The 20360-nt window shown below is 38.0% G+C and overlaps 3 protein-coding genes across 3 annotated transcripts; 1 reads left to right on the top strand and 2 right to left on the bottom strand.

Annotated features, from left to right (window-relative positions):
* Positions 1-721: 721 nt before the first annotated feature.
* On the top strand, positions 722-3694 carry LOC115014116 (protease-associated domain-containing protein 1-like). The gene is made up of 5 exons (XM_029440771.1): positions 722-967; positions 1230-1330; positions 1421-1530; positions 2466-2633; positions 2960-3694. The coding sequence occupies exons 1-5, from the start codon at positions 892-894 to the stop codon at positions 3078-3080; spliced, it is 576 nt and encodes a 191-aa protein (XP_029296631.1). The 5' UTR covers positions 722-891; the 3' UTR covers positions 3081-3694.
* A 5021-nt stretch (positions 3695-8715) lies between these two features.
* On the bottom strand, positions 8716-9603 carry LOC115013785 (olfactory receptor 4F17-like). Its single transcript, XM_029440287.1, has one exon. The coding sequence runs from the start codon at positions 9601-9603 to the stop codon at positions 8716-8718; it is 888 nt and encodes a 295-aa protein (XP_029296147.1).
* A 4154-nt stretch (positions 9604-13757) lies between these two features.
* Positions 13758-14642, bottom strand: LOC115013777 (G-protein coupled receptor 183-like). Its single transcript, XM_029440280.1, has one exon. It carries the CDS (start codon positions 14640-14642, stop codon positions 13758-13760), a length of 885 nt encoding a protein of 294 aa, XP_029296140.1.
* Between the last annotated feature and the right edge of the window lie 5718 nt (positions 14643-20360).

The following is a 20360-nucleotide window of genomic DNA, read 5'->3' as shown; positions in this document are numbered from 1 at the left end:
ATCAGATGCTCAATAAAAACATCCATTGCAACTGGTATTGTGTTGTTGTACCTTTCATTTGGAAATACTGAGCAAGGTACTTAACCCTGAGTTCTCCAGGGGGACTGTCCCTGTAGTTAGTTCACTGTCAGTCGCTCTGGATAAGAGTGTCTGCTAAATGACCTGTAATGTAATAATGGAAACATATTTGGATGGATCTACTGTATGTGAAGAAATTAAATTTTATTTGCAAGTGCTTGAACTTTTAATATGATAATTTAATTGAAGTCTTAGAATATTACACATAAGTGTTGAACCCACATATTACATTTATATTGCACTTTTTTCAACTAATAATATCTTAACTTGTAAATATGTTACAGTTAATAGATTATGTTCTAATCTAACATCTAACTCTTAGAATCTGCAAATATGTTTTATACATCTCTGATATCTTTCTAATACATTGTTCTTGTGTTTTTCTTTCACATAACTAAGACTATAAAAGTATAAACAAATTGACAAATTATTCCAAGAAAGTTTATTTGTATTACGTATATAATATCATTCATATAAATGTATGTCCGTACATGAGGGGCTCCTCAGTATATTCTCTATTTTGAAAGGTGTCCATGGCTGGAAAAAATGGAAAACTTCTGCTGTAGAATATAAAAACTGTAGGCTACACATGCACAGATTTATAACAGTTGTAGAAACATCGGGGCCCAACAGCTCTTTTTTGCCCCGCGGTCCCCTAGCAGGTTGATCCGCATTTGCGCGATACGCATGCGCATGCGCATCTGTTGTTCATTCACAGACCGCTAGCAGTATGGACACATACCGCTCTCAATTATAAAGCTGCACGGAAGTCTTGTCTACGTAACGTTGAGGAGCTCTACAAATGTCTTGACCATGGCAAAGGTTGTTGGGACGACAGCTTTAGTGTTATACCTCTGGAGTGTGTTCATGCAGTTCAGTCGCCTGTCAGGTGAGTAAGGGGCGGGGGCAATTTGTAAACGCTAGTGAACAGCTAATTTAGCTAGCTGGTCGGTGTTGGAGTAACGTTAGCTGGAGGGTCTTAGACGCTTAGTTGCTAAGGCTTTTGTTTGTAGCATTTTATATTCCCTGTTAATTCCCATCCCATATCACCCTGCTGCTGCTGACCCCAACGTTACTGACGATGCAGTCACATCTCTTGAGATAAGCTAACTGATGTTAATCGTGTAAATGTTTCTGTTGTACTGCCCTAGGTCTTGGGATCAATGAACTGCTTTATTTCCGGGTCATCAGTCCAGAGGAGATCGGGTACATCTTCAGTGCAGCACCTGCTAAAGACTTTGGAGGAGATTTTGTTAGTACCTTTTCTGAATTTCATGTGTTGTCACTCAGACACACATGTACACCATCTAATCACATTCCTCTCCTCTCGTTTGGTCCTCAGACGTCCTCGTATGATAAGATTTTCCTTGTGCCAGCAAACCCAGCAGATGGCTGCTCAGACCTGGAGGACAGAGAAATAATCCAAGGACAAGTAGTCCTGGTGGAGAGAGGGTATGTGCACATGCCTCAGCATCTACAGCTTCACCTGTATTGATAAGCATAGAGGATGTGACTGTACTATCACAGCCTTAAGAGGACACTTTGAGGTTTATTAAGAAGACTCATTTATTCTCACTATGATACTCCATTCATATCATGGCTGTTAAGGTTATTTCAATGGTAACTATTAATTTCAAGCAACGTTGCTCTCCTGGTGCATACACCATAAACAAAACCTTCAGGCTTCCACATTTCTGGGCCCATAGCGTGTTCACAGGAGTCTTTCTCTGGCCTCGCCGGCCGCCTGCTCTCGTTCCTGACACAAACACTAAATGTTTATGTTTTTTATTTGATCAACCCTTTATTTGGTTAAACACAAACAACAGGCAATTGTAGAAACTGAGAAAATAACTTCAATAATAAATCATTTCATAAAAAAAGGAGAATTATAATGTCATCATAGGAGACGTAGCAATGCGAAGCATATTTAATGTGTTCAATACCAAATAAATTGCAAATGAAAGGGCTGTTACCTGTTTGTGAGAGGTTTCAAAGGCTTTTAATGTGAATCTGTTTGGTTGCGCATGACATTTTAAATTTATGTTGGACCCATGATTAAAATTGTGGTTTATTTTTAGAAGTTTTTATATATATATATATATATATATATATATATATATATATATATATATATATATATATATATATATAATACACAGGGTTTGCAGCATAAGTAATGATGTCTCTTCTACTTCTTATTATTCTTAAGTTATGGGGGAAGAAATGTTTTTAGAATGTTTAACTGCAAATCAAACTGCCTTTCATGGGACAATGAAGTTTGAATAAATATGTGACAACACATCATTTGTACATTACAGATTGTGTTTTCTGGCACATTTGTAAATAATTTCTCACATTTGTTTCTCTATTTCTGTTTCTGTCTCCAGAGGTTGCTCCTTTGTACAAAAGGCCCGACATGTGGAGGAAGCAGGAGGCAAAGCTGTTCTGATTGCTGATAATGCTGTGGACAATGACAGTCAGTACCTTGATATGATAACTGATGGAAGCACTGCCAAACCAAGCATACCTGCTCTATTCCTGCTGGGACGTGACGGGTAAGACAGATGCAAGAATCAGACAAAAGATCTGCACATTGTATTAGAAGCTCCCAGCTATTTTAATTGTACACTATTTCGTTCTAACCGATCTTCGTCGGGCATTGTCAACGTTTTTTCGGATGTGCGTGTACCCTACAACATGTTTATCGAAGACAGATGCAGACCCTCAAACAATCAGTCAGTCCTGCTTTGCTGCAATGTCAAGGAGCCAACACCAAAGAATTGTACACTCTTATATTGTTATATTCTTGTATAATTGAGATGTAACTATAAAGGAATCTTTCATATAAACTTTAATGTTTCCCCTTTTCCATGTATTCTAGGATGATGATCAGACGATCTCTTCAGAGACAAGCTCTGCCGTGGGCTGTCATTTCAATTCCTGTCAATGTTTCCTCTTTGGCCTCGTTCCCACTCAAGCAGCCCCCGTGGACACTGTGGTAGAAACGACGCACATCCACAACTTCATGCACTTCCTCACTCAATAAACATTCTTTCATCAGTGCATATCCTGTCAGCCCTGAATACACTCTCAGCCTCACAGGGAAACACTTCAGTGGTGGTTACATTCACATGCACTAGTGGTGAGCCAGTAAAATGACCATGTGATTATACCACACTTAAACACACATGTGGAGCAAACCTTTTAACCGTGTCTAGATGGACTCTTTGCCAGAGCTGTTGAACCAGGCGAGGACAGACAAACTCAGAGGCATGCAAGCTTATTCTGTGCTCAGCTGAAGCAAACTGAGCTAGCCAGTAGTTTTGAAGATAGTGAGTCTGTTTTCATTTGAGCAGCCTAAAGGAACTTTTGTACATATGATTTGTCGGTTACTAGTCAGCGTTGAAACCAGGAAATTGGACGTGCTGATTGAACTGCACCTCTTTTGCCTTGTCAAATAGTACAAGCTGTTGCATGGCCACTATGGGGCAAAGAAACAACCAAAAAAACATCCCCTGACAGCATTTATTCAACTTTTAATACAATACAGAATACCAGGAATGTCATCTCACTGTAAAAATGTTAATAAATTCCATCTTATTTGCATGAATTTAAACTTTGTTACATTTTCTTTGTTTCCACTACATATTGTATTGCCTTTCTGAGGTACACATCTATACAACTTTAAAAACCATGCACACATTTTCCTGTCCGTTCATCCCTGAAGCTTAACCACCCAAAGTTCTTTAAGGAGTGTAGTATTTATATCTACTGACGTTTTCAATACTCCTGATCCAGGAAAGAGCTGTTTGTATTAACAGGGTTGACACAATATTGTGTTTGGGAAACAAGTGGATACAAAGTAAAGATAATGAAAAATTAGGTATGGCAAATATGCTTTAGTGAAAATGACAATTATTTATGAACATATTGCAATGCTATAAAAGACAAATAATTTAAAGATGTATTTATCCCTGGCCAGATTAACCACAAAGACAGTCTTTGTAAAGCTAAGTGCAGCACAGTGTAGGGGACCTAGTCTCACTTGGACTACATCTTCCAACCCGCTGCAGAGCTCCAGGCTCGAGCCCACCTCCTTGTGTGTTGTCACATGTGTTAAGATGGAAAATCATGTGTGTTTTTCGCGCTTCCTTATCTATAAATAACATTTACATGCCACTGTACTATATTGCGCAGTGTAAAGTTTTATCGTCCTTCTTGGTAATGGATAAAGTAGCCTACGTATAGCTTACAATGCCTGCCACACGACCTCCACCAATAACACCAAGGTAAACAATACAACCTTAATAATAATAATAAGTTTGGTAATGTAACGTTTAGCAGCAAATAACTTGTGCTAACTTTATGAGTCTTTGTTAGCTAGCCATGCTAATGCCGTTAAAGTTATATCGAAGTATTAAGGTTGTATTGTTTACCTTGGTGTTACTGTTTGGCCACAAGCTATATTGCAAACTTACTAATGAAAGAGCAAAGATTAAATTAAAGGAACAAGTAGGATCATTGACTGTTGCAATACATTGTCCACCATTAGTGGCAGCTGGTCAATAAAAAGTCAATTATGCTTCGTCTTGGATTTTAATGGCATAACCTGCAAACCATGAGATGATGTTTTGGATTTAAAAGTTAAAAGTTTCAAAAGGTTTGTGGCCATCATGACTCTATCTGGAACTTTTCATATCCTACATGCTTCATTTTCAACTAAATTTGATCTTAAAGTTTAATGTAAGCAAATGACCTGCTATGGTATCAGAAATGTACTTCAAAGACTCTTTTAGCTTTAGAGATGCCATGTCCACATCCCCGTGTTCTTCTCAAATGACACCCAAGGTGTTTACCATAAACATATGCGTGTATATATTTATATATGCCGTCCAGAAAATGTGATTAGTTTATCGAAGCTATAGATTTTTACAATTGACAGTAGTTTTGTGCTGATAGTTTACATATATTGGAATTATAACATTAAACTTACTGGACTTGCATTTTGTCACTTACCTGCATCAATGTTCTTTAATATCTATAATTTTCATAAAACTCTTGTACCTCCAGTCTTCATTGAGGGAGGGCTGGTGTCCATAATAAGGTTTCTGATCAGTTGTTCCTTATGTTCAGAGAGTTTGGGCTCAGTCAGGGACTGATTGCTAATATAATTTAAATAGCTTATTTATTTTGCTGAAATGTAATTTATTTGTGAAAATGTTTCTGAGAGATTTATTGTTTCTTCTTAAGGTTTTTCTTCTAGATTAAAGAAGATGAAAAAAAGATAGGCTTGTATTTATTTATTCATTTTTCATATAGGGAATTAAAGTAGACTCGTATCAGAAGTGTATTAGGGGTCTGTATATCTGTCTTTCACACAGCATGGGGACTGACAAAGTATTCTATCATTTAAAGTTGTATTGCTTTATAATGTGGAAGCCATGTTGATGTCAATTTACTTTTTCTGTTAAATAAAAAGACATAATAAACATTTTCAAAACAGATCTCAAATATTAACAATACAATTATTTTCAGTTACTGTGTTTTGCTACGAGCCTGTGGGGTTTTCCATCTAGATATTTCTAATTGTTTGTGGACTTTAAAGGCCACTGCATGAATTTATAGCTTAATAATATCCAACCTCTGTCGACCCGATCCTCACAGAAGTGTAGTGTATTCATTTGGATAATATACATTTCAGGATAGGGGCATGTTATATTCTTTCCATTCCTTCTGTTTAATGTTGAAAAATTAATTTAGGACATATCAGATTATTATGTTATTAATTTAATTATCAACACGCGTCACTGCGCCGGCTTCCCCTCGGGCATCTTTAACATAAAAGGTATTACTGAATAGGCCCAAATCGTACAAAAGTGTCAATTTGTAGGGTTTGCGTCTCAAATCCTTAAATGCATGGACCTTTGAAAGCCATCTACTCTGATCTCTCGTGCTCAGTGGTAACTTGGTCTCCGAATACAAAAAGCTGATTTACCCTCAAATAAACATAAATGTAGTTAATGTATAACAACTTAAGGCCAACAGCAACTACAACCAGACACAACTATTACACAATACACAATATAACTGCAAAAAAAACACCACCAAAGAGGAAGTTGCATGATTGTTATATTATATATATATATATATATATATATATATATATATATATATATATATATATATATATATATATATATATATATATATATATATATATATATATATATATATATATATATTGTGTGATTAAACTGTCTTTAAAAATAGAGCGATACATCACCGCACAGCGTGGACAGCTTGTAGTTCATAATGATTCAGAGAGAGAGCGAGATGGCCAAAGTGTAACACAGTTAATTACAACAACGTGAATGGAGGCCTCGGGTTCTTGTTATTTCCATGACTTTTTGGTATCTCCCTTCCCATGACAGGGCCCGACTCTGAAAAAAGGGGTTATAGACCATTTAAATGAGCAACGACTGCATCAATAGATATAAATCACAGTATGTGCAGATAAATAGGGTGAACATTTTGAATGCAGTTGTGCACAGTGTTTATCCTGACCCCGTTACCTCCTCCTGCATCTTGGGCAGACACTGGCCCACACAGTCTTCACCATGGCTTCTCTCAGAGCCGGGCTCCCCCAGATATACACAGACGATGTGCACACTGCGTTGAAACGAGCCATGATGGCGAACAGATTGGTGGCCTCGTTCCTAAACGTCAACCCGCGTCCTACAAATCTGAGGAGTATATTAACACAAGACGGGTACCACAACACCAAGAAGCCTATGACAACTGGGTGGGTCTCTGGATAGCTGGAATGTGGCAACAACATACAGCTGGATAGTCATGGCCACTTTGGTGAGCAAGATCAGCTGAAAGACGACGATGCTGAACACATACATTTGTATCGCTTTGGGAACTGGCATCAAATTCCTGGCGATCAAGTAAGCAACGTTGTAAACCCCGCAGGAGATGTTAACGCCACAATCACAAACTGTCTTCTTGTGAAGCGACTGTAGATGAATGGATGGCACCCAGCGTCAATATATTGACCCTAGAAGTGCCGGTGAAATATTATAAGTTCCATTTCTAGGCGGATTTGCCTCCTGAACATAAAACAGACTCCCATTTTAACACCAACCAGATCATTTAGTTTAATTTTTGAAGCTCTCTTACACGCAGCAAATTTGCCTTTTACTTGACATTTGTTGTGCTGTCATTTAACAATAGGTCCTCATCCTGATGCAACAATATAAAGATATTCAGTTGTACTGATATATGATATACTGTAACCCATGATAATGAGTTTCAAGTTTATTTCATTTATATAGCACTTCCAAATCAAACAGGTTTTTGCACCAAAGTGCTTCACAAACACATACTTAGACACACATAAATAATATATATTAATATATTAAAACAAGGTTTTAACGCAATTTAAAAACAGAAACACAGGTTACACACAATTTAAAGCCAGAGAAGAAAAGTGGGTATTGCTGCCTCTAAAAAGCATCAACAGACTCAGATTAGAATACTTATTATAGTTATTTAAAATGACAGTATAACAGTATATATTATTCTTAAATGATCAGATTGCTACTCCCTTATCCCCTAACTATGCTATACATGAATGTAAGCGTATTTATCTTTTATTCGTCGTGTATTAGACATAACATCAGCAACAGGAGCTGACCTCTGTCAATCGCCCTAACATCTGGTACAACACGAGGCACAGTAAGGCCGTCATCACATGGTAAGGCTGTTATACGGATTCACATGGACTCTTTGTATCAATACAGTATCTACAGTAACATTGTGAACAAGGCTCTAACGTTTTCATACGCAACGTATGCTGCAAGACACAATTATTATCGGGGCCTATAACAATTATTTTGATTTTGTAGTCTATATCTATATAATAAACATCTAATAATAATAATAATAATAATAATAATAATAATAATAATAATAATAATAATAAGCTGAATCTAAACTTAATAAGATACCCAGGTCACTTCGGATGCTAGGAAAGGTGTGTTCGTTAAATCATTAATATGTCATATTCCCTTGTATTTAGGCCTAACTACATTATCAAACACCTTCATAGGAGACTTGAAGTGTAACGACTAGTGAGGGACCTCCTCATAAATAGACAACATTACATAATGTACGGTGAAATCGCGTTTTTTGTTAATTCAGAAATTCACATACTAACTTAAAAATGGTGTTCATTCTTTTTTATTTAGAGGAAAATATTTTAAGAAGGCCCATTATAATGATCTTAAACTGTAAAAACAAACAGAAAAAAGGGCCTAAATAAAGCACAGAACGGAGTTCAAGTTCACAACAACCTGTCGCAACCTGTACAATGATTCAACATTGAAAATTGAATCTAAGGTTTTGCATTTGTTCCCGGTCCCCTTTAGTAATGTGTGTACAGTCAAATATCGTTAAATATTTGCAGTAGATGCTAAAAGTTCTCGGTTAACACATTTCTAAGTCAGTGAATCAGAGGCTTTGCTTTGTCATTTCCCTTCACAGGACAGGAGCCAACTCAACCCTGCTCATTGCAGATTTACTGTTGAGAGAAAGGAATGGCATCTTTTTTGCAATATAGGGCCATTTAGCCTCTTACCGCCTCTTGCGTCTTGGGAACACTCTGGCCCAGACAGTCCTCACCGTGGCTTCTCTCAGAGCCGGACTCCCCCACAGGTACACCGCAGGTGTGCACACAGCGTTGAGACGAGCCATAACAGCAAAAAGATTGGTGGCCTCGTTCCGAAATATTAGCCCTCTTCCAAACAGCAGTCTGAGGACGATATTAACAAAAGATGGGCCCCATAACAGCAAGAAGCTTATGACAACAAAGATGATAATTTTTAAGGATTCCTTGTTGCTTTCTCTCTCAGCGCTGGGAGGGTCTCTGTCCAGCTGGTACCTGACAACAACATACAGTTTGATAGTCATGATCACTTTGGTGACCACAATGATCTGTAAACTGACAATACTGAAAGCATACAGCCGTCTTGCTTCGGAAAGTGGCAAGAAAATTAAAATGATCATCTGAGAATAAATGTGAAGCCAACAACACACATTTAAAGAGATAATCGCTGGCCGGGTTATATAGCGCGTGTACATGAATGGATGACAAACGGCCAAATAACGGTCAAATTGTGCAAATAAAAATGTTATCATGTTTACCCCGAGAAGAGAAGGTAGCATATTATAAGTTCCATTTCTCGAAGGAAATCCTTCTTGAACATCAAACAGACCGAGATAATACACTGAAAGCCCAACCAGCGTATCACAAATACAAGTGTTCAGCATGAAAATAAACCTGTTTTGAAGATGGAGAGCTCGTGTGGCCAAAATGGTAATGACTACAGGTCCGGCTACCAGCACAGCAGTTGTAGCGAATAAAAGTTGAAAAATAAAAATGAGATAATCGACAGGACTGTCAAAGTTTACCGAGAGAGGTATACCTACTGCTCCAGAGTCTGTGATGTTGGAGGGAAGCATTGTTCCAAAAACGCTCGTTGAATTTAATATCCTTATATAGCTGATTGTAAAGCGTCTACCCATGTGCACCAAAACTGTATTTCCCCATGAGGCATGACCTAATCTCACTTTTCATATTAGTGTTTTGGCTTGACCTAATCTCACTTTTCATATTAGTGTTTTGGCTTAAACTTTTGAAATATTTAAATTCATGTTCAATTTTTGGGCACAATGGGATAAAACCTAAAAGAAAATTCAGTGTATTGATAAACTCTATAATCATGTATATGAACAGTATACACACATTGTGCAAATCTTTGTAATAATTAAATAAAAATAAACAATACAAATACAGATCCAATGTCAGTAACTCCTTCCCCATGTGCCATATAATAACAGCAGCTGCAGAAAACAAACATACTAAATAATCAAGAAAAATAACAGATAATGCATATTATCAAACATGGAAGAAAAAAGTATAAAATGATACACATTGCTGCAATAACCTGTATAGGGACCTCAGGGCAAAAATCAGAAAAACTCCAAACTACACTTCGTGGCCAGTTTAAAAAGTACATCTGTACAATCTAATGTAATCCAATACAACTGCTTTGCCATAAAGTTACTTTTACGGTGTTCAGTGTTGTTTTTTGACACAAAGTGATGATTAAACTCTATGTTTTAGCATTGAGGTCAAAGTTGTTAGTGTTGGTGTTGAACTGCACTGCATTATATTGAGAGGTAATGCTTTTGTGTTTGGCCTAAGATGTGGTCAAATTGTGATAGTAATTGATCTGACTTCACTGCAACCACACAACCATAGTTTACAATGTTACTGTATGTTACCACAATTACAGAACAACTGTTTAAAGGTTCAATGTGTACTTCTGAGACACCTGCTCCAAAGAAATAGGAGGCAGTATTTCACCTCTAAACTGGGTCCCTACAATATCTAATGTTTATATTTTAGTTGTAGTAGTTCAGGCATATTTGTTGTATTATAGTTGATTCTTTATATTGTGTACTGCAATTACTTCTCGTCAGTCAGTCAGTGCGCAATAATACGCAAAATTCGACCAAACTGCTGAAACTCTGAGAGTCTGTCAAAAAACATCTGCTGTTTTATAATCTTCATGTGAGGCTGATCATCTGTGTTTACTGGGCACTGGTGTTAACCGGGGCTGTAGTCTGTGTAACGTTACTAAATCCAAAGTGGCAGAAATGAGAAAACTACCCGCATATTCGTGTCATCTTCCCGGTGGTGGCGCAGCCAGGAGAGCAACATTTTAATGAGACAATTAACAATTTTGGATCCAGCATGATACGTGTATTTGGGGTGTCACATCTGTATAGTATAGCCTCTCCACAACAACTAAACTACTACTATTTATGCTTTAAGGCATTTAAAAAATCAGGGTTGTTACATGTAGAATTAAGTCCTCATTCTGACACATTCTTTAAGCAAGAAATCCCATTGCTGATCTTGTCCTTGGTAAACTGTTCTCAAAATTAGTGTTTTTACAAAGATTTAGAATGTAGTTCAAGAGTTTAGTTAAAAGGGTTCAAATATCAGCCAGGCTTCCAAAATTGGAATAGCACAGAAACCACCTTGATACAAGTTTTAACACTAAACTGATGAAAGAATTCAGATGACTGATGTAGGTGTTGCATTTAATACTACAGAGCACACTTTTATGTAGGTTGAAACATTTAGTTGGTATTTCTGGAAAGGTCCTCAACTTGTTGTATACTTATTTAAAACGAGACCGTTTTTGTTAGGAATGGTTAATATGACATGACCTCCCGGAGTGTTGACATTTAGAAAGACTACGGATGAAGACAATGTGAGAAAAATCCCAAAAGATAAATACTTTTATGATCCCGTTAATTGCCCTTTATTTCTTTTTGCAATTTTAATCAATTTATATAATTGTCATTGAATCAGAAAGTATTGCGTTATAATGAAAATAGTTTTAGGTTTAAAAGATTTTACATTGTCACTAGAAAGAGCAAAAAAAAAAGCAGTTACAGGGTTGAGTTTACATAATGTGTCTCTTTCACGGCAGATATTTTGACTTCACATAGCTGGAACAACACAGGTGTAATAATAATAATAACAATAATAATAATAATAACAATAATAACAATAATAATAATAATAATAATAATAATAATAATAATAATAATAATAATAATAATAATAATAACAATAATAACAATAATAACAATAATAACAATAACAATAATAATAATAATTGTAACCACGTGATCCATTTGTTTTCCCGCTTGTGGTGAGAATTACCACAGGCCTGGAGATTGAGAATGTTTTTTTTTTGAGCTAAGGAAGTGCAACATTTATGTAGCCTACCGCACTCAAACCAAACATGCAATAATGCTACAGTTGCACGAGCAGATCGTATATTGCAGCAGAGAATATTTTGGTGGAAAACAAATGAGATACGTTCCCTTTTACCGAATCTGTGTCAATATTTTGCAACTTGACAGACATGTTAATCAACAACGTTTCCTAATTATATTGAACTAATCCAGGAGACATGACGTTTCCTCCAAAAAGTTTGATGGGAGAAAGGGTTGGTATAAAAAAACACAATACCAGGGCCCTGAAAAGTAAAATATCCGTCGTGGAAAGGCTTGCAGCTTCCCGTTCTCTTCGCTGTCTGAATTCTGATGTACATAATTAGCAATAAATGGTTTACTTTGCATTGATATGGTCATTGAATATGTGTTACATTTTAAGTGTGTATGCAATATGTGGAGATGGAGCAATTGAAACAAAGTCTCTGTCAAGTTTAAACACTCCCTAATCCAAATAAACCAACGAAACTTTAAATTGCAGTGAGCCGTTCCAACATTGCGAAAGAAGCCAAACTAAACGAGTGCCCAGGACAGCTCCCGGATCAGCACCCTGGGCTGCGGTCGTGACACATGCAGCAGTAGACATTACAAATGATCCCCCGGAGCACGGAAGCAGAAGTATGCGTACCCTATATGGGTCTGGAGCCTTTATCACAGTTGAGCATATTATTTCAGAACAACCATATTTACATTGTTTGTTGTGATCCAGAGGCCTCCACAAAGATATGTAGGCCTACCTGACTGAAGGGAAGAAGTGGGTCTGACATCTTTAAACATTTTTCATGTGGCTCAAATTCAATTCCCTTGTGTTAACAAAATTCACTGCCATTGTGCTGGTCGAATGGGCAATTATCTGTAAAATTCCTTTCTGATAACTATTGTATGCTGAATTTCACATCTCGTGCTGCAAACGTGGTCGGGTATCATTGAACAGCAATAACAACAATTGTCGGAGTGTTTAGACATTTAACATGTTTAACTGCGTGTGATAAACTAGCCATTTTATTCGCAAAATAAAGTTGCATGATCAAAATACCATCCAAAAACACATTTTAAGAACAGTAGGTTAAGATAGGATAGTATGACACTGGATACAGGGAAATAACAGGCTGCAATAACCCGCAATGTTAGCACCTGGATAAAGACGAGTTTTCCAGAAAATACAAATAACACATTCCTCTAAATTTAAGAAAAACAATAGAGGCAGTTGTTACAAACAATGTTATCCAGCTGTTTAAGTTTATTCTGTTGAAAGTCTTTCTGAGAAAAATGACATCCAAATGAAATATCACAATATGTGGTTTTAGCTCCAAACGGTAATGGGTTGCCCTCGAAATATGCGGCAGTGGTACACTGTCCGCACCTAATCCCAAACACACGCACTCCATATTCACCTTTGATATCACAAGCTGTCAAGTACGTTTGGTTTCAGTCATTTTCAGAACGCGATGATTGAACACTGACATTCATTCAAAAGTGATTAAGTGCACGTGTCATTTTCATGTCAGCCGCGTGATCTGGCCATTATACTCATTCTCCTTACGATACTTTATGATGAAGTTGATGCTGGCTGCTTCATCATTTGTTCGTCACTCCATCAACGTTGAAGCCAATGCTGAAAAACAGAGACAGGGTGGAGGACGGACAGAAAGCGACAGTTGTTGTTATTTAAAAAAAATATGATATTTGTTATCCACACACAAACAATGGACAAACAAAACAGATAGTAATTCGATTTAAAGCGGTGCGTAACGCGCAGATTACAGCTAAATAATGACATTTGAAATCACAGATAGAGTTTACTTCAGACCGACTCTCACCTTGCCCTCCTGGCAGGGACAGACCCTCCGCCACACTACTCTCCACACGGCCTTCCGCAGCGCCGGGCTGCCCCAGATGTACAAAGCCGGGGTCACCAGTGCGTTCAGGCGTGCCATGATGGCGAACAGGTTAGTGGCTTCATTCCGAAACCTCAGACCTTTCCTAATCAACTGTCTGACAATTATATTGACAAAGGATGGACACCACAGAGCCAAGAAGAAAATAACCACAAACACAATGATGCGCAGTGACTCCTTTTTGTTGTCTCTCTCTGCACTGGGCACCTCTCTTGCCACGTGATGCCTGGCTATGATGTATAATTTAATTGTCATCAACACTTTAATGAGAACTATGATCTGTAGAGTCATGACACCAAATGCGTTTATTTTAGCCGCCTCTGAAATAGGCACCATGTTTTGCACCGTGAGGATAGAGTATGTGTAAATCCAACAAAACGCGCAAATGCCATGGACAACAGACCTCGTTATGAAGCGATTATAAAAAAATGGATGGCATACTGCGAAGTACCGATCAAACTGAGCGAAGAGGAAGGTTAACACATTAACACCAAGAAATGAAGGCAAAATGTAGTATGTCCCATTCCTTGAGGGATAGCCCTCTTGGACGTCGAAGAGGCCGAGGTAGTAGACCGAGAAGCCGGTCAGAGTGTCACTGATGCTCGTGTTCAGCATGAATATAAAGCGGTTCTGGCTTCGCAGAGACCGGCTGGAGGATATCCCGATGACCACAGAGCCGGCGACCAGCACGGCGCTTGTGGCGAACAGAATATGGAAGATGAAAATGATGAAGTCCTCTGGAGTGTCGAAATCCACCGACAGAGGGACGGTGGCGTTGAGGAGCATCCTGGCGCTCCGCCAGAAGACCAGCATTCATTACATTTATAGATGAATGGTGTTCAGCATTTAAGCAAACGACCTAATCTCTAAAGGGCAGAGGCTTCATAAACAAGTGACATGTTAACAGAACAGAGGCATGTCAGACATATGGACATAATAAATGAGGCCTTGGGGTGTTTGGTAATGGTAAAAATAAGATGATCACCTGTCACAGGATGCACTGTTTGTGCGTCCTGTGGTTTCCATAGCAATTCGGTGGGGCCTGCAGCTTTAAAGTCTGAGGTCTGCGTGGTTCAGAATATACTTTGATCATTTTTGTTACATTTTGACCCCACTGCTACCTCTTCAGAGTAAACTTAATTAGTTTCTAAATAGACATTGATGCTCTTCAACAAGAAACAAAACGAGCTCATCAAGACATGTGAGAGCAGCTCACACATGGGACAATCAGTCAACACTTATATCCAATGCAAAGTTCTGAACTTTCGACCAGAAACAAAATGCACAAAGTTACGTTTATTCTGATTTTAAGCCCTTTCTGCACAGTTTATAATGTAAATATCTAGAGGCACATCAGATCAATATGAAGTCAGTTATAAAGGCATATTCAGAGGTATTCAGAATTTGCCTTATTCCAGCTTTAGGGGCAAAGGTCAAATGATGTTGTCCTCAGTGTAATGAAAATGTGACTGGTAGATAGATTATAATCTAAGCTTTACAATGATATGTGACTGAGTTGTTGTCATGTTGTCCTTGTTTTAAAGTTTTTCATGTGTTTTTATGATATGTGCTTTGATATACAGTATGTACAGTATTGCTGTTCCTGTTTTAATGTGTCTTTTGTATCTGTCAATGCAACTGCCCAGGGACTGCAGTTGAAAATTAGCCAAGATGTCTAAACTACAGCTTTTTTCTCGACTCTGCAGGATTGTCTAAATTCTTATAAACCTTCCTTCCTTTCCTTCCTACCACACAGCAGAATTATTCTGTTTAAATGTCTGCTTTACCATCTGTAACCCTATTTCCAGTTATTAACAAACGGTCACAGCAGAGTGCACATCTTTCATCTAAATGACTCTGCATGGACATGAAGTGCGAGTTTCAATCATAACACACATAGCTTGGATTATAACAACATGAACTCAACCCATAACAGACACAGCATTTTAATCCAGGTGCACTTTGCAAAAAGGTTTAGTGAATGTTTTAAATAAAATAAACATTGATCAGGCCTCTTCATCAAATTCCCATTGGATTGTACAATAATTTGATTGTTTTTATTGCTTGATTATATTAACGTCTGCCTGCTTGTAAATCATTGAATCATTTGATCTTTAAAAACTTTCACCAGACAATATCTGACCAAAGTCAATGTGTTATTGAACCACTAGAGGGAGCAGTAAATCATGTTCTCAATTATATAGCCTTCTCTCTGCTGTTGGCAGTGATCACTAATCTTATTCTCTAAAAGTTTGTTTAATGTTTGGATTCCAACTATGGTTATATTCAAACTTTTGATAAATTGGCCCTCACAGTGAATATCATGATGTAGAAATACTTTAGGTTCACTGCATTGTCCAATGAAGTTTGTGTTTAAGCACAATCAATTATAAACAAACACTTAAACAAGAAAACCAGTGTAATTAAAAGAGTTGATAGAGTGGTAGAGATGCATTCATCTTAAACACAAACACGCATTTAACAAAATGCTTTCTTGCCCCCGACAATAGGACTAGAGGTAGAGTGTAAAGATATGACTCACTGAAGTCTGTCTGTCAGCAGGAAAACACTTTGAACATTGGACAAGATTGATCTCCAGCAGCGGTGATTACTAATTGAAAAATATTGTGTTTTATTTACACTTTCAAAAAAGGCCTAAACTTCAGTCAACAACTTAACCCTATTTAAATCACAATTATTCCTGTTAGGGTTTAAGCAACTGTTAGACAAGCTTTGTGTACAGACAGGTTCTCCTCTTATTAAAACTGGTAGTTCGGTATTTCTCCTTGATGGCCCAAACTGCAACAAATTAAACCCTATACTTTAAGAGCCCCAACTTTTGAAACCGCTGCAAAAAAAAAGTTTAAAGATTATAGCAAGTTTCTAATCTTTTTCTTCTTTCTTCATCGTGTCCTAATATTTGAAGAAGCACAACGTTTTAGAGGCTGCTGTCCCCTAATAAATGTTTCTGACAGATTTCATATGGCTGCAGTGCTTTCATAAAGACAGAGTGCTTTACATTAAGAGTAGTCCGACAACTTAAACTGAAGTTAAAAAAAGTTTTGAATACACATGCAGCAATAGACTTTACAAAGAGAACGTGTTTTTTAAATTGCCAAAAGTGATTTGCTAACAGGCCTATTTTGATGCTGCTGTCCTCAGACCCAAAGGGAGGCTGTTCTGTTTTTATATATATTTTAAAGTACTGAAATGAGGACAGTAAGAACAGTTGATAATGGAAACTTGAAACTGATAAACATATCTATGCACAAAGAAAAAGAGCTTAAAGATTAATTTAGTCCAATTGTACTATAGGTCAATGACCTCTGTGTGTTTGTATCAGGAGCTTGTTGCATTGTTGCATGAACATTAACATCACCCAGGTCGACGTCTTCCCTGCTACATAAGTAAGAGCAGAGGTAAAGCCCCTGAGCTGTGCAGTCACACAGCTGCTCTGCTGACAGTCTGTTGCACATGTTTTCTTGGATCCGATGACGAACAGCAGCCAGGGGTTGTCTCCTGTACTGCCCCTCACAAGCTTTGGCAATGTGTTGTTGTTCCTTTTCAGCATTTTCCTGGCTGCATCTATAATTTTCTTCAACGTGTCTGTGTCACTCTCCATACTGCTGAACAAGGCGCTGCGCAGCGAGAACCGCTTCATGTACATGCTGAGCACCTGCCTCAGTGACATCTGCTCCGGAGTGTCATATTATTATGTTGGTGTTCTCGATGTGAGAGACACTTACGATACGCCCAAGAGAACCTATTACATCGTAAACACATTCCTAGGGCTGTCTTACATGGCCATCCTGGCCGCGCAGGCCGACAGGTACCACGCGGTGGTGTCACCTTTAAAATACTCCCTGCGCATGGCCCGAAACAGGACTTTGCTGATCATCTTTGCCTACTGGGTTTATGCTTTCCTCATCGTGGCTGTGCACAACTTGGTCGCAGTTGGGGTGGCGAAAAACGGTCACGAGCATGGGTACACTTGTGGGGAACATATTCACAGTGATTATAATGATAGGGCTGAATATTAGGCTCTTTATCATAGCCAGGTTCCAGCTGGAGAGGGAACCGCTCTCTGTGGAGAGAGACAGAAAGCGATCATCTGTGTACCTCATACTGGTGGTGGCACTGTTTTTCTTAGCGACGTGGCTTCCTCTATTATGTCATTTTTTTCTCTGTAATGTATTTGGTTTAATCTGTTATACAATTAAGAATGAAGGCACCGACCCTCTGCGCATTTTGCCCCGAATTAATGCTGTTCTGACCCCCATTCTGTACATCAGAGGGTGCTCTGTACTCAGAGCCACGCTCCTCACCAGAGTGTGGAGACCCTGCTGTTGGAGGAGGAGGGTGAGATGATGATGGACGAGTCTGCCGGTGTTATCAAAAGATACCTTACTTCATAGTTAAAGCCGCTTTTACGCAGTTATTTGATCACACCCGAGCCCAGCATCACTTTAAAGATAGGCTACTGCAGAAAACTTCATTATATTTAGTCAATATTTATAATTTACACGACTTGTTGACGAATATAATGTAGCTCACTATGCATGGTTACACTGCGGGAGTACAGAGTACAAATGTTTTATGACTTTGTTTTGTATTTTTATGTGTTTTTACATGTTCTTTTTTGTTGAATCTTGCTTGAAATTCTCTATATCTGTACTTACAAGTTGAATAGATGTCAAAGTGAACGTTGTTTTAAATCCATGCCAATTTAACTAATCAAAGTCCTGTTAGAGTTGTTCATTGTGAATGCATGCCAGCTGTCAGGAGGACAAGTTCAGGCTTTGGGTTTCTAGGAAAGATGTTGGAAATGTTTCATCATGAAGTCAAGAGTTGTACACCTTATTATTTCAATTGTTGTTCTCAAACGGCAACTAATGCATTTCAGGTCTCTGTTAAATGTGTAGTCTAAATATCTTGAGATGGAAGTTACACATTATACAGCTCGTATGGAGTGTTTGAATGTTATACTACATATTTAAATAAATAAAAATGAAAGGTTGTCAATAATTGAAACTTAACTGTGCCAACTTTTTGTAATTCCTACCATGTCCATGTGCATTTTAATTGTCAATATCTTCATTTTGCGATTCTATTTATTAGGTTACTTTTTGGAAACAATTAAAGGTGAAATATGCACTAAGTGTGTCGATGCCTTTATTATTCCTGACATTTTATTTAAATAGATTTGTTTTGCTGCAGTGAATGTTAACCGTTTGTCATTTAAAGTTTGCACGAGAGGAAATAATCGTCTGATTTTGTTGTATAAATTCCCATTTCACATCGGCTATAAGACATTTGATTTACGTTATATCCTTATGAGGTTTATCACATGTTTGCCTTATAGCCAGTGCTATTTTTTTGTGAAGGATCCTTAGCTATAGGTCGAGTTTATAATACTCAAACACACGCAGTGCGTCTGAGCACCTTGATTATTCTCCCCAGTGGGTCAAGCTCCCCCGCAGAGGATGCACTTCCCGCGGCCACCACAGCGTGTCAGAAGAGCACTTTGGCACAACGCCATAACTTCGATATCCATGGAATGTGAACCATAAACATAAAGCGAGGAAGATTAAACTGAGACACTATCTGGATCCATCTGTGTCTCTTCAGCACCGCGGGCAAGCGATGGGCAAGAAAAGCTATTATTAGCTGCAGCCAGGTGGCATCATCAAAGTAATCTCACTGATAAGTGTCCAATAAATGGTATGTAGGTGAAACCCATCATGTATCCGATTTTCTATTGGCTCAGGGCAGGTCGGGGTCCTCTGGGCTAAGAGGAGGAGCCAACATATCGTCACACTTCCGCACATCTGGTGCCCAATGTTTGAACCAAAACCAGAGATGGCTCCCTCTTTTCTGCTGATACCTATAAATCATCTGACCATCAATCATGTGTTAAGTCTTTGAACTCAAATTTGAAGTCTCAAGTTGCAATTATCATCTTAAATCCAATTGATAAACTGATTTCAGAAATAACAGGGTTGATTCAGTTATCTATGCAATATACGCTTTTAATAATTGCATATTGAACATACACAGTCTACTAGTGAATACTCTTGAACTCGCAGAGAAACATAGCGCACACTGCAAAAAATATAAAATTACTTATAATCTGTATCCATGAAACGAGTTTTAAAAACAAATATTTAAACCCGGTAAAATCATACAAGATAATGTGATTTGCTTGGGATATAAACTTGATGTTGATGTTTTTTAAATCATAAAATGAAAACCTGATCAACGTTGCCACTTTATTTCGAGTCATGGCCTACTGACACTTTCATTGCATGTTGATGAAACTGCAGTCGAAACCTGCGGGTTTCGCTCACACCCTCTCATAAAAAATAAGCTTTATTTCATTTTTCTATTCTATTCAGAGAAGCAGGCCAATACATTGCACAACATAACTTGTCAAGTCAGACATTTTTTGCAGCGTAGAGCTGCATTCAGCAGTGGAGTCGTGCTGCTGGAAGAAGAAGGCCTAAA

This window comes from Cottoperca gobio, chromosome 9, assembly GCF_900634415.1.
Source record: "Cottoperca gobio chromosome 9, fCotGob3.1, whole genome shotgun sequence".
NCBI lineage: Eukaryota > Metazoa > Chordata > Actinopteri > Perciformes > Bovichtidae > Cottoperca > Cottoperca gobio.
Note: the sequence above shows the minus strand (reverse complement) of the source record. Positions and strands in the feature narration are given on the sequence as shown.

Bases quoted from the DNA above. Each gene is read 5' to 3' on its own strand.
- LOC115014116 (XM_029440771.1), top strand. From the start codon at position 892: ATGGCAAAGGTTGTTGGGACGACAGCTTTAGTGTTATACCTCTGGAGT. The intron at 968-1,229 runs GTGAGTAAGGGG...GTACTGCCCTAG, and splicing joins GCAGTTCAGTCGCCTGTCAG to GTCTTGGGATCAATGAACTG. The intron at 1,531-2,465 runs GTATGTGCACAT...TTCTGTCTCCAG, and splicing joins GTAGTCCTGGTGGAGAGAGG to AGGTTGCTCCTTTGTACAAA.
- LOC115013785 (XM_029440287.1), bottom strand. From the start codon at position 9,603: ATGCTTCCCTCCAACATCACAGACTCTGGAGCAGTAGGTATACCTCTC.
- LOC115013777 (XM_029440280.1), bottom strand. From the start codon at position 14,642: ATGCTCCTCAACGCCACCGTCCCTCTGTCGGTGGATTTCGACACTCCA.